The 12,500-nt window shown below is 41.2% G+C and overlaps 1 protein-coding gene across 1 annotated transcript in view; it reads left to right on the top strand.

The window, feature by feature from the left end:
- LOC107709497 (uncharacterized) overlaps window positions 1–12,500 on the top strand; it is an 18,011-nt gene that overhangs the window by 4,356 nt on the left and 1,155 nt on the right. Inside the window, 15 exon segments of the mRNA XM_074560066.1 lie at window positions 612–797; window positions 1,952–3,048; window positions 3,158–3,256; window positions 3,429–3,593; window positions 3,693–3,840; window positions 3,924–3,989; window positions 4,334–4,568; window positions 5,038–5,238; window positions 7,340–7,624; window positions 7,923–8,102; window positions 8,189–8,732; window positions 8,826–8,965; window positions 9,199–9,554; window positions 11,134–11,244; window positions 11,327–11,544. Of these exon segments, the coding sequence (XP_074416167.1) occupies window positions 612–797; window positions 1,952–3,048; window positions 3,158–3,256; window positions 3,429–3,593; window positions 3,693–3,840; window positions 3,924–3,989; window positions 4,334–4,568; window positions 5,038–5,238; window positions 7,340–7,624; window positions 7,923–8,102; window positions 8,189–8,732; window positions 8,826–8,965; window positions 9,199–9,554; window positions 11,134–11,244; window positions 11,327–11,544 (4,031 nt within the window).

Raw genomic sequence — 12,500 nt, 5'->3', positions numbered from 1 at the left:
GGGAAGAAGAAGAATAATAATAAAAAAAATCCTAACAATTACAATAGGGTTTCATCACTACGTGCTTGAACCCCTAATTATGCAGGTAACATGTAAAGTGCATTAACATGCGTAACTACGTCACACTAAGTGGCCTTATCTACTATGTACTTACATCAAAGAATAAATAGAATGTACTTATTGTGTTCATATTGTATTGCAAAACACTTCTGCTGCTATTGAGGTGGGATACGGGTAAGGTTAGGGACAGGTTTGTTGGTATGGGTAGGTTTAAGGGTGGGTTAAGGTGTAAGGGATGGGTCAACTGTGTAATTATAAATGTAATTACAGAAATTAATTACAGATGTAATTACATGCAGGTATCTTTAAAATATAAGTACAATGTAAAAATATTTATGGTACACAATAAGTGCATTGTACCAAATGATTAATTTAAATGTAAGTACATAGTAGTTAAGGCCACTTAATATAAAGTTGGACCCTTTATTGGGCGACCTTGTTTCTTATTGCAGTTGCTGACATTTTCATGCTCACATGACACGGAAGATTCAGTGATTCACAGATGATTATGTGTAATGATCCAACGCATTAAAGGCATGTTTGTATTGTAGGGCTCTCTGCTGGTTTTGACCACTCTGACCAGTCCAGTGTCTTTGAGAAACAATGTGGACAAACAGTTCTACACGCTGATGTTGATGTGTGTGCTAGTGATGCCAAACCTGCTGATGTTCCTGAAGTCTCTGTGGAAGTGTGTCTTCAAGAGCTATGTGTCCCCTAACCCACGGACACTGGGAATCGTGAGTTGACGTGATGCAGATTAACACATGAGAACACTCCATTCCCCAGTATTATATAGAAAAAGACATGCACAAGTCCAGCAGCTCCTAATACGTGGGCATGTAAGTAATACATGTAATGAGGAATGAAAAGGGGAAGTCGCATGTGATGCATTGGCCCGTGAATCAAACTGGTAGAAATAGATGGATAAATTACAATGTAAATAGCTCACTTACTCAGATATCACTGCTTTCTGATAAGTCCAAATCAAACTTGAAATGACTTCAAGTAATGTGAGGTTGGAGTGAGTAAAATGAAAGGCACATCTCCATGTGCAAGACCATCATAACACCTGCAGTGTTTATTGAACATGTTGATGACTAATGCAGAAATGTTAGGTATACACAACATCTGAAATTTGTTACATTATTCTTATAAAGCAGGGGTTTCCAACCCTGTCCTGGAGATCTACCTTCCTGCAGACTCCAATCGGCTCCAACAAACCTGTCTATAACGGCTTTGATTGTGTTGGAGCTGAACTCAACAGCATAGGTGTTCAACCCTGCTCCTGGGGACCCACTGTCCTGCAAAGTTTCTTTCCAACCTCCTTCAGCTGGAGCTGGAAAGTGGGTCCCCAGGAGCAGGGTTTAAGACCAATGCTCTGTAGCTCTTTGGATACCCCTCCTTTAAAGCGCCACTAATAAAAATATTAAAGCTAAAATGTGAGCTGACATACTCTCTTGATGGCTAACTGATCTACTAGTTGACCATCCTGATCTAACCCTTTGCCAAGGTGGTCTACCTGCACTAACCCGGCAAGTTTATGCACCTAGATACCTGTAGCCCTGGGAACTGGTTGTCCAGTTAATCAACCACTTAGACCTGGTTGTACCAACCAAAGAGCTTGAAAGACCAGCTTTGAAACCTATGCAAAACCAAGCTGAATTTATTTGGATTTTCCAGTAGGTTAGACATACCAGACGATCATTTAGCGTAGGATGCCGACTCAGTCTGCTCATGCTGTTATATAATAACGATGAATTGATGGCAGAGGAGTAACTCTTGGTGTAGCTCCTGAACTTCAGACATGCATGAACTGATGAAATGTGTACCTTGAATGCTATGGAAGTCTCAGTGTGTACACATGTAATGATTGCTGTCAATGCTTCTGCAGATGTGTGGGATTGAGAGTCTGGTGGCCGTGGGGACCGCGATCCTGGTGCTCATTGTGATGCCTAAGCTTGATGTTCTCACAAACCTCAGCATCCCCGGAGGCATCTGCATCCTTTCAGCCGTGCTTCAGATCGCCTTCCGATTGCAGACACAGAGCTGGATGATCCTCTACCCCATATGCTCCCTCATCCTAGTGCTCAGCGGCTACGTTCTACTTGTGGTCGACTACTATGTGAGAGAGTCCTCTTATGTGCCAGGACAAGTAGAAGGTTGCTACATTTATGTAGGCATTGCAATTTTTGCATCACTGCTGGTTTCTCTGAACTGGTGGGAGAACCCTTTTCAGGCCAGCACTAACATTCAGGAAATGCTCAGCGAACTGGACACTTTCCGAGATGCCATTTATCTGTTCACCAGCCTCATTCGAATAGCACTGACCTTGGGGGTGTACTTTCTGTATTACTGCCTGATTGCTGAAGCCGATGCTCGCATTAACTGGAATGCTTTCACCAAAGCCAGTAAAGGCACGGTAGAGATAGGCCTTGGGCTGTTTTTCCTGCAGGCATTCTGCTCTGCTGCCTGCCACTGGTTCGGAGTCGTGGCCTGCAAGATCCACTCAATGACGTTTGCTTTTGCTCTGCCTGTGTCGTTAACTGGTCCAGCGACGCTAATCCTGGGCATGATACTGTTCTTGACACAAGCTGAGATGTTGGTCCCTTCCTCACAAACTGCTAGCTTATATAGCTCCGCCGACAATTTTACAGTTAAAACTCCTTTCTGGCCATTTTGTCACGAACTTGAAACTCTCAAAGACGTCAACACCACCCCAGTCGTGATGCTGGAAATTTCCTATAGTATCTGCAAAACGTCACTCAACAACCCGAACGCCATGTGGCCTTTCTCCATGCTGGCGCTGGAGGGGGTCTGCATGTGGCTCGGCCTGGTCTCATGCACATATTACGTGTGGAGAATCAAGGTGCAGAGGATCGAACGCACGTCCCAACTTTTCGTACGCCGCTTGTATGAATCCGCCTTCATTGACCTCTCTATGTTGCTGAACACGAAAATGAAAGCGGTTCGTACGGCAAACAAGGAGAGGTACATATAACACCATGATGTCTATGAAATGATACACATAATACAGTACAAGTGCATGAATTTAGTCAAAATCTGACTGTTTCCGTTCCTTCTTTCTGTCGTGTAGTAGCGGTAACGATGAAGTGGAAAACTGTGTCATTTACCTTTGTGCAACAATGTGGCATGAAACATATGATGAGATGCTGAAAATCATGACTTCAATGTTCAGGTATGTATAACAGTGATCACAAATATATTTCAGCTCAAAGCCCAGTTGACTGAAACCCCTTAAGCAAAGAAAACACCTAGCTGCAAATGATCGCTAAGACTTTTCTTCACCTAAGGGGCTTCAACCAACCAGCTGCAGTTCTTCATTCGTTTGGCTTGTTTGTTGGTTTCAGATTGGACAGATACCGAGGGGATCCGAAGGAGGAACACAAGGACTGCTTTGACTTTGAATGCCATATTTATGTTGACGATGGCTTCATGTTAGAAAAAGACACTGAGAAAAAGCTTGTCAACACCTATGTTTGCGACCTTATACAAGTAATCATGGAGGTGTACAGGTAAGGCAAAGGTTTTCTGTCCGTGATCAGCGAACAGACTGATGTTAATGGTATTTCACAACCAACTGTAAACTAAATATCACTGTTTTTGTCTTCAAGGGTATTTACAAATAAGGAGCCCGATGAAGTTTCCATCATTGAAACACCATATGGGGGTCGTCTTGTGATTGTCATGCCAGAGGGAAACATGCTTTACATCCACATTAAAGACAAAGAACTGATTCGAAACAAAAAGAGATGGTCACAGGTGAACGTCAAAATCGTATTCTTTGCAACACTGTTAATTTTGAACATTTACCTGAATCTGACTGAGCATGTGTGCATTTTCAGATCATGTACCTGTATTACCTGCTTGGCTGGAAAGGATACAATGTCAAAAACCCTCAGAAAATAACAGTAAGTTTTTCTATTTGATTTTCCTTTAGTATTGAGCATTCGGTCACTAGTGATGTTGGATAAGTCAAGCTTCACTACTGCTATTGGTCATATGTTGGTTTACTGATTCAAATAATCCCCTATCCCCCTTTGGGCCATGTGCATAAATCATACCACTTTAAAGTGATCAAACATGGACAAAAAAGGTCCCACACACTTATATTGAAGGAGGGACCTGAGCCATATCTAGAGACCGGAGAGACGCAATGAAGGACCCTTTTGACCTGAGGCAAACCTAGAAACAGATGACCTAGTGAGCACATATGGCTGAAGATAACCGTTTTTGACACTGTGTGTTCTTACAGAGACAAAACAACCCAAGTCGTGCCAGTCTCATATCATTAGATGGTGAGAGTTATTTGCTACCTTCTTATGACAATGACAGCAAGAGGAGGCATATATCTGACGAAAACACATATATAATGGCCTTGGATGGAGACACAGACTTCCACCCCGCCGCTCTTATTCTGCTCGTCGATCGTCTGAGAATGTATGACACCGTGGGCGCAGCCTGTGGACGCATCCACCCCACTGGAATGGGTAAAAATAATCTGTATTCAGAGAGAAAAATCAAACAACCGAACACAAATTGTCATATTTTGAAAAAAACCTTTGCTTATAGGGAATGTAGGATGTCAAATTTCATAACAGTATTGCATAAAACTCACAAAAACCTGTACATGACTTAAAAGGAAGAAATAAGGTGCGGTCTGGATCTATAGCAGACAATGACGTGCCCTTTTATAGGCTTGCTATTCAAATGCTGATCAACATACAAAGTCCACTTACATAAACGCTTCCAGGCAATCACTGCAGTTTTATATTAACACTGCATACTAGAAATAGCCATCAAGATGATCAGAAAGCTAATCTCAACAACAAATGACAGCCAGCATTTACAATATGATAACAGTGCTCAGCTATCTGAAAGACATAACCTGAATATAAAAATGCTCACATGCAGTATGCGCACCACACTCCATTCATGTTCTACATCCCCATGTTTCAGGCCCAATGGTGTGGTATCAGAAGTTCGAGTACGCAGTGGGTCACTGGCTTCAGAAGACAGCGGAGCATGTGTTTGGCTCAGTTCTGTGCAGTCCAGGCTGTTTCAGTCTGTTCAGAGGATCTGCACTTATGGACGACAACGTCCTGAAGCGATACACCACCAAAGCCACACGAGCCTCTGAGTATGTGCAGTATGATCAAGGTAAACCTGCCTAAGCTCAGAATCCCGTCCTGTTTCTATAGCATTGGATATCTCAGTAGCATGCTAACCATCCACTAGAAGTCTCGTTTATGCTTAAAAAATACCTTGCAGTTACATTATCTTACACATTTGTCTTTACTGTCTTTACTATCTTGTCATCCAACGAGGCATAGAGTATATCTGATTAGCCTTTTCCTGGTATGTATTGACACTTGTCATGTCTAGTACTGCAGTGTTTGTAAATGCCTAATAGGTGGAAATGTGTCTTCTTTTGGGACTGATTTCTCCCTACTGCAGGGGAATAGCTAAAAAGGCTTATCCCATGTCAATGCCATGTTACCAGTTAATATTTAACAAAGAATATTTAGGGCCAGATTTACTAACAGCTTGTGTCAACGCAAACCATCTTTTGGCGTTAAAATAGTGCTGTCAGGATTTACTAAAGACGTGCAGTGAAGAATTAGTGCTGAAATGGCGTGGAGACACCGTGGGCGCAGCCTGTGGACGCATCCACCCCACTGGAATGGGTAAAAATAATCTGTATTCAGAGAGAAAAATCAAACAACCGAACACAAATTGTCATATTTTGAAAAAAACCTTTGCTTATAGGGAATGTAGGATGTCAAATTTCATAACAGTATTGCATAAAACTCACAAAAACCTGTACATGACTTAAAAGGAAGAAATAAGGTGCGGTCTGGATCTATAGCAGACAATGACGTGCCCTTTTATAGGCTTGCTATTCAAATGCTGATCAACATACAAAGTCCACTTACATAAATGCTTCCAGGCAATCACTGCAGTTTTATATTAACACTGCATACTAGAAATAGCCATCAAGATGATCAGAAAGCTAATCTCAACAACAAATGACAGCCAGCATTTACAATATGATAACAGTGCTCAGCTATCTGAAAGACATAACCTGAATATAAAAATGCTCACATGCAGTATGCGCACCACACTCCATTCATGTTCTACATCCCCATGTTTCAGGCCCAATGGTGTGGTATCAGAAGTTCGAGTACGCAGTGGGTCACTGGCTTCAGAAGACAGCGGAGCATGTGTTTGGCTCAGTTCTGTGCAGTCCAGGCTGTTTCAGTCTGTTCAGAGGATCTGCACTTATGGACGACAACGTCCTGAAGCGATACACCACCAAAGCCACACGAGCCTCTGAGTATGTGCAGTATGATCAAGGTAAACCTGCCTAAGCTCAGAATCCCGTCCTGTTTCTATAGCATTGGATATCTCAGTAGCATGCTAACCATCCACTAGAAGTCTCGTTTATGCTTAAAAAATACCTTGCAGTTACATTATCTTACACATTTGTCTTTACTGTCTTTACTATCTTGTCATCCAACGAGGCATAGAGTATATCTGATTAGCCTTTTCCTGGTATGTATTGACACTTGTCATGTCTAGTACTGCAGTGTTTGTAAATGCCTAATAGGTGGAAATGTGTCTTCTTTTGGGACTGATTTCTCCCTACTGCAGGGGAATAGCTAAAAAGGCTTATCCCATGTCAATGCCATGTTACCAGTTAATATTTAACAAAGAATATTTAGGGCCAGATTTACTAACAGCTTGTGTCAACGCAAACCATCTTTTGGCGTTAAAATAGTGCTGTCAGGATTTACTAAAGACGTGCAGTGAAGAATTAGTGCTGAAATGGCGTGGACACAGTTATTTTTGCACCTGACCTTATTGAATATGCATTTGTAGGGGTTTCCCTTTCAGAAGCAAAATTTATGGGAGTTTATGGGAGTCAATCTACATTTTAAAATGTTCCCCTCCCATCTGTGCTTTTATGGAGTTGCGCTCTAATGCTAATTTGCCCTGTGTAGTAAATCTGGCCCATAATGTCTACACATATGACATGGATCTAATATTTTACATCAAAATTCAGAAGCAGCTAGCAATGTAATTTAATAAACATGATAAGGTTACATCAACTTTTGTTAAAAAATTTTTTTCAGTGCTTCTGTTCCGTAAAGTAGATGGTTACCAAGACTTACTGCATCAGATGTTTCTGTGTAGATGATTCTGTATGGTTCCTCTGAGCTCCACCAGTTAATCATGTTACCCATCTGCTCACATTTAGGTGAGGACCGTTGGCTGTGCACTCTTCTCCTGCAGCAGGGCTGGCGGGTGGAGTATAACGCTGCTTCAGACGCTTTCACCAACTCACCGCAAGAGTTCAAAGAGTTTTACAACCAGAGGCGTCGATGGGGTCCTTCAACACTGGCCAACACTCTCGATCTGCTCCACAGCGGGAAAGACACGGTCAAGAGGAACACCTCCATATCCATCCTCTACATCTTATATCAGACCTTCACTGTGGCTTCCTCCATCCTGGGACCTGCCTCTGTCACCCTCATGGTAGCAGGTAAATATTCAAAGAATGGGTAAGGACGTATTATGGAGGTTTGACTGCCCTGCTGGAAATGTCAGTTAAACCAGCTTCTGAAGGAGCTGAGGCTGACCTGGTAGACCATTCGGTCAACCTGTTTAGGGCTTGTGTATTGCCCAATCTGGTAGAGACCTGGTTGAGCTGGTAAACATGCAAGACAAAGCTTGGTTTACCAACCTGAACTTCTTAGGCTGTATGACCTGGTCAAAAATACATCTCTGTGAATATATAAATGTATGGAAACTGCTAATTTTCTCTTTCTTTTCCATTTTAGGAGCTTTCCAATTTGTTTTTGGAATTGAAGGCACTCTTTCTATAATAATTGCTGTTGTACCTCCAGCTGTTTACATGCTCATATGTTTTGTGGCCAAACCCAACTTCCAAATCACAATTGCTGCCATTCTCAGTGTCATATATGCATTCCTGATGACTGCATCCTTCTTTTCCATTATTGGTAATCATTGCTAATTATCATTTTGTGTGTGTGTGTGTTTAAAACACGCTTGGTGATATTCCATTTCATTGAATGTCTTATTTTAGGTGACATGGTTAAACAGGAAACATTTATAACCCCCACTGGACTCTTCCTGGTGTCTGGTGCGATCCTTTACATGGTGACTGCCATTCTTCACCCTCAAGAGTGCACTTTGATTATCTACGGTCTGATGTACTTCATTTGCATTCCCAGTGGATATCTCCTCCTCACCATATATTCCCTTGTCAACATGCACATTGTATCTTGGGGCACTCGAGAATCCAACAAGGCGAAGGAGCAGAAAAAGCAAGTGGGTGCTGTGTGCAATCGTGACTGCAAAATGTGCTGTTGGGATGTGAAAATCCAAGTCACTCAAGAGACTGAAAATCTAGTCCTTCAACAAATCCAGCAAGCCGTCAATCCAAACACACCTGCTGCCAAAACCGAGCCAGAAGAGCCGAAGGCTCAGAGCAGCCATGAAGTCCAGAACAGCTTAGATGCGAACAAACACATCCTTGACTACATCGAGGAGATGCCTCGTAAGAAGGACAATTCCAAAGAGAATCTCAACAAGGACAATGAGGAAAAAGACAGTTGCTCTGATAGAAGGTAAAGACTATGAAAATGTCTTAGGATTACATTTGCCATGCTGCTGAAAAGTTCTTATATTTCCCCAACTGTTGCTTCAAATGAATCTTACAGTGGGAGTTCCAAAAGCTGTGAGAAAAAAGCCGACCCATTTAATGATGACACAGACTATGATGATGACGACGATGACGATGATGATGATTATTACAATGATTACGATACTCTGGAGCCGAAAGAAGTTGTGCCTGAGAGTGGTAAGACATGACATCTTTCTGATCCATTCCTACAGGTCTCTTATCTAGCACACGTGATTCATGATTATCTTGTCAGCACAATGTTCTATGAACTAAGCGGGTGTCTCAGATTAGTAATGGAATGAGAATCTCTGATTCAAACCGCATAAACTTCTCAAATGTACCCTATTGTGAGTGTAGGGTTGGTCTGTGCACTGAATTATTGTTTACGTTGTTCTTATTCAAACGGACAGACTGGGTGGAGCCCGTGAAGAAAGAGTTCCTGAAGAAACTGACGTATGCAAATCTGAAGAGAAACCTTCAGGAGCAGATCCGATACACACTAAGAAACAAGAACCAGGAGGATCTGTGCGAGGAACTGGTGCTGATTCTCACCGACACCCTGAACGAGGAGCTGAGGGATAAAGTGGGTCCCGAGGACGTCTTGAGTGTGAGTCAGCTGGAGGAACTGCAGTATGCTCTGAACGAAGCCGCCAGGCGCATCGTGAAGACAAACCGCATCGAGAACGGAGCGCAGCGACTGGAGCGGCGTGTCAAGAGGGCAATCGAAAGAACCCTTGTGGCTCCACAGGTTGAGAAACTATCTGAGGTAATGATTTCTGGATGGTTCATGTTCTAATGAGATTTACACAAGTAGGACATGTTCCTGGATCTCCATTCCCATCAATGCATCAACATTTACCTCATGGGTGTCCAAACTTTTTTAAAGGGGGCCAGGTTCGACGATGTGGACACTCCGGGGGGCCGGATGCTTCTCCCTATATATATTAAAGTTATTAAAATCTATCCAATGTATGCAGAGTTGTGGTCACAATTAAGAATATGGGGCTACTGGGACTACTGATATAAACTTCTTCTATTTTATATTTACAATAAGCAAAATAATTAAAACATCAATGGGAAAAAGTGGAGATATGGTTAGAAAGCATGAAGCTCGCGGTGTAAGAATGCCAGTCTGTCAGTCAAGTCTGAACTAAGACGCAATAGCAACATGTGATAACGACATCTCAGATAATCTGACAGCAGATAAAAGTAAATGTGTGAACTTGAAATAAATGAAAAATGAATGAGTGATCGTTACAAAATTGCACATCAGATACACTGAACACGGAAGCTCAAACGTGTATGACGTGCTGGATCAGACCTCACTGTTTCTCGTGCATCAGACACGCACATTTCAGCGTCTTCTTTTCCTCTTAATGGCGTTTGGCAAACCCACTTAAAGGTGGGGTAAGCGATTTCTGGTAGCCAATGTTGATATTTCAAATCACCAAAACAAACACGCCCCTACCCCAAAAGGGTCTCGCCCCTATTTTGATAGCTCCGCCCCACACATACATACGCAACCCAGGCAAAAAAAATGCTTGATTGGCCCCCCGATCCTGATCCTAAAAGGGTTAGTTCACCCAAAAATAAAAATTCTGTCATTAATTACTGTCGTTCTAAGCCGTGTGGCCCAATTATCGTGGTAATTACATTGCTGTCTATGGGAGGGTCAGAGAGCTGTCAAAATTAATCAAAAATACCTTAATTTGTGTTCCGAAGATGAACGGAGGTCTTACGGGTTTAGAACGACATGAGGGTGAGTAATTAATGACAGAATTTTCATTTTTGGGTGAACTAGCCCTTTAAGATTGGCTCGGGACATCCCTAGTTCAAATCATGGTCAAGCCTCATGTTAATGGCTAAGGGATAAGGCTAAGGTTAGGGAATTTGTGTGTAGTCAACATTCAGGAATTGTTTTTGGGTATGGAGATATGGTTGGCTTTGACTGGTTGACAGGAATAGTGTTCCTTTATAGTAAGACCAACAAAGGATGTTGTATGTCCTAACTACTCAAATCTCAGTGAGCAATGAGAGCTATCAGATGTTATCATTTAGCTTCATGGTAAGGGCTAAGGGTAGGGCCTGGAACTAAACCAGTTATGAGTAGGAATTCATTAGGAATTTGGTTTACAAAGTTAGGTTGGCTTTAACTGGCTGACAGGAATGCTGTTCCAAGATCGACAAATAATGTAGACTCATTTGGGTTAATCATGTTGGGAAAAGCTTCAGTAGATTTTCAATGGATAAGTAATGCATTTGGCTAAATTAACTGGTTGACTGCACTCAAAATGTAAAGTCTTTTATATGCAGCCACATTATATATATGTTTCCTATTTTACCAGGATGAACAAGATTTCTGGAATAAACTGATAGAGCGTTATCTACTACCCATTCAAGATAACAAAGCTCACCTCGAGGAAGTGACACGGGAGCTAAAGTCGCTACGGAACAAGGTAAGGTTGGCAAGCGAAAACTTCATTGCTCCTGGACCGTAACTCTATATACTAAATGAGAACTATTCTCTCTGTTTTGCAGGCAGTGTTTTTGTACTTCATAATTAATGTCCTATGGATTGTAGCCACGTTCTTCCTTCAGGCCATTGGCACTGACGTTCTGAGCATCAATATTCCAAAGTACTATCCTAACGGAACTTTGGCACCAGACCCCTTGAGAGTGGAGCCTTTGAGTTTGATGTTTCTGCTGTCATTCGCCCTTCTGCTCATCATCCAGTTCTTGGCTATGCTTTACCACAGGTAAAACACGCATCACGTACTGCCACATTGGCACCTGAACAAGCAATCTACTTAAGCAATTAAGCGGAGTGCCTAAAACCCCCTTATTTTAAAACTTTAGCTGTTATAAATTCACTGTAAACCACGGCTTCACAGGGCTTATTGCTTTTATAAAACGGTTATTCCATATACGTTATAAGGTTTCACAGAATAAAACAGAGCAAATAAAGTGTAATGATATTAATAAAAACAGTATTCTTCCACCAAACAATGTAGCTCCTTTGAAACAGTTGTGGTTGCAACAAAGTGGTTGCCGAGCAACACACAGAAGTAAACAAAGGTGTATGTTTGTAGAGTAATTTACAACAGCTTCAAACACGGCTCAGCCAATCAGAATCAAGGACCGGAACTATCCGGTTTATAATATTATATATACTGCCGTTCGAAAGTTAGATTTTTAATGTTTTTAATGGAGTCTCTTATGCTCATCAAGACTGTATTTATTTGATAAAATATACAGAAAAAAAAAACAATATTGTGAAATTTTTTTGCAATTTCTAATATTGGTTTCATATTTTAATATACTTGAAAATATAAGTTATTTTCTGTGACAGTGCTGAATTTTCAGCATCATTACTCCAGTCTTCAGTGTCACATGATCCTTCAGAAATCATTCTAATATGCTGATTTATTATCAGTGTTGAAACTGTTTATTAATATTTTTTTGGAACCTGTGATACTTTTTCGATTCTTTGATGAATAAAAAGTTAAAAAGAACAGCATTTATTAAAAATAGAAATCTAACAATATAAGTGTTTACTATCACTTTTTATGAATTTAACACATCCTTGCTAAATAAATAATAAGTACTAATGTCTTAAAAATAAATAAATACTGACCCCAAAGTTTTGAATAGTGTATACATTTCTATTTTAAATAAAGTTATTTTAAACTCTTTTTTTATCAAAGAATTCTAA

Source organism: Sinocyclocheilus rhinocerous, unplaced genomic scaffold (genome assembly GCF_001515625.1).
Source record: "Sinocyclocheilus rhinocerous isolate Xijiao unplaced genomic scaffold, SAMN03320098_v1.1 scaffold523, whole genome shotgun sequence".
Taxonomy (NCBI): domain Eukaryota; kingdom Metazoa; phylum Chordata; class Actinopteri; order Cypriniformes; family Cyprinidae; genus Sinocyclocheilus; species Sinocyclocheilus rhinocerous.
The sequence above is the reverse complement of the archived record's forward strand: the minus strand, read 5'-3'. Positions and strand labels throughout refer to the sequence as shown.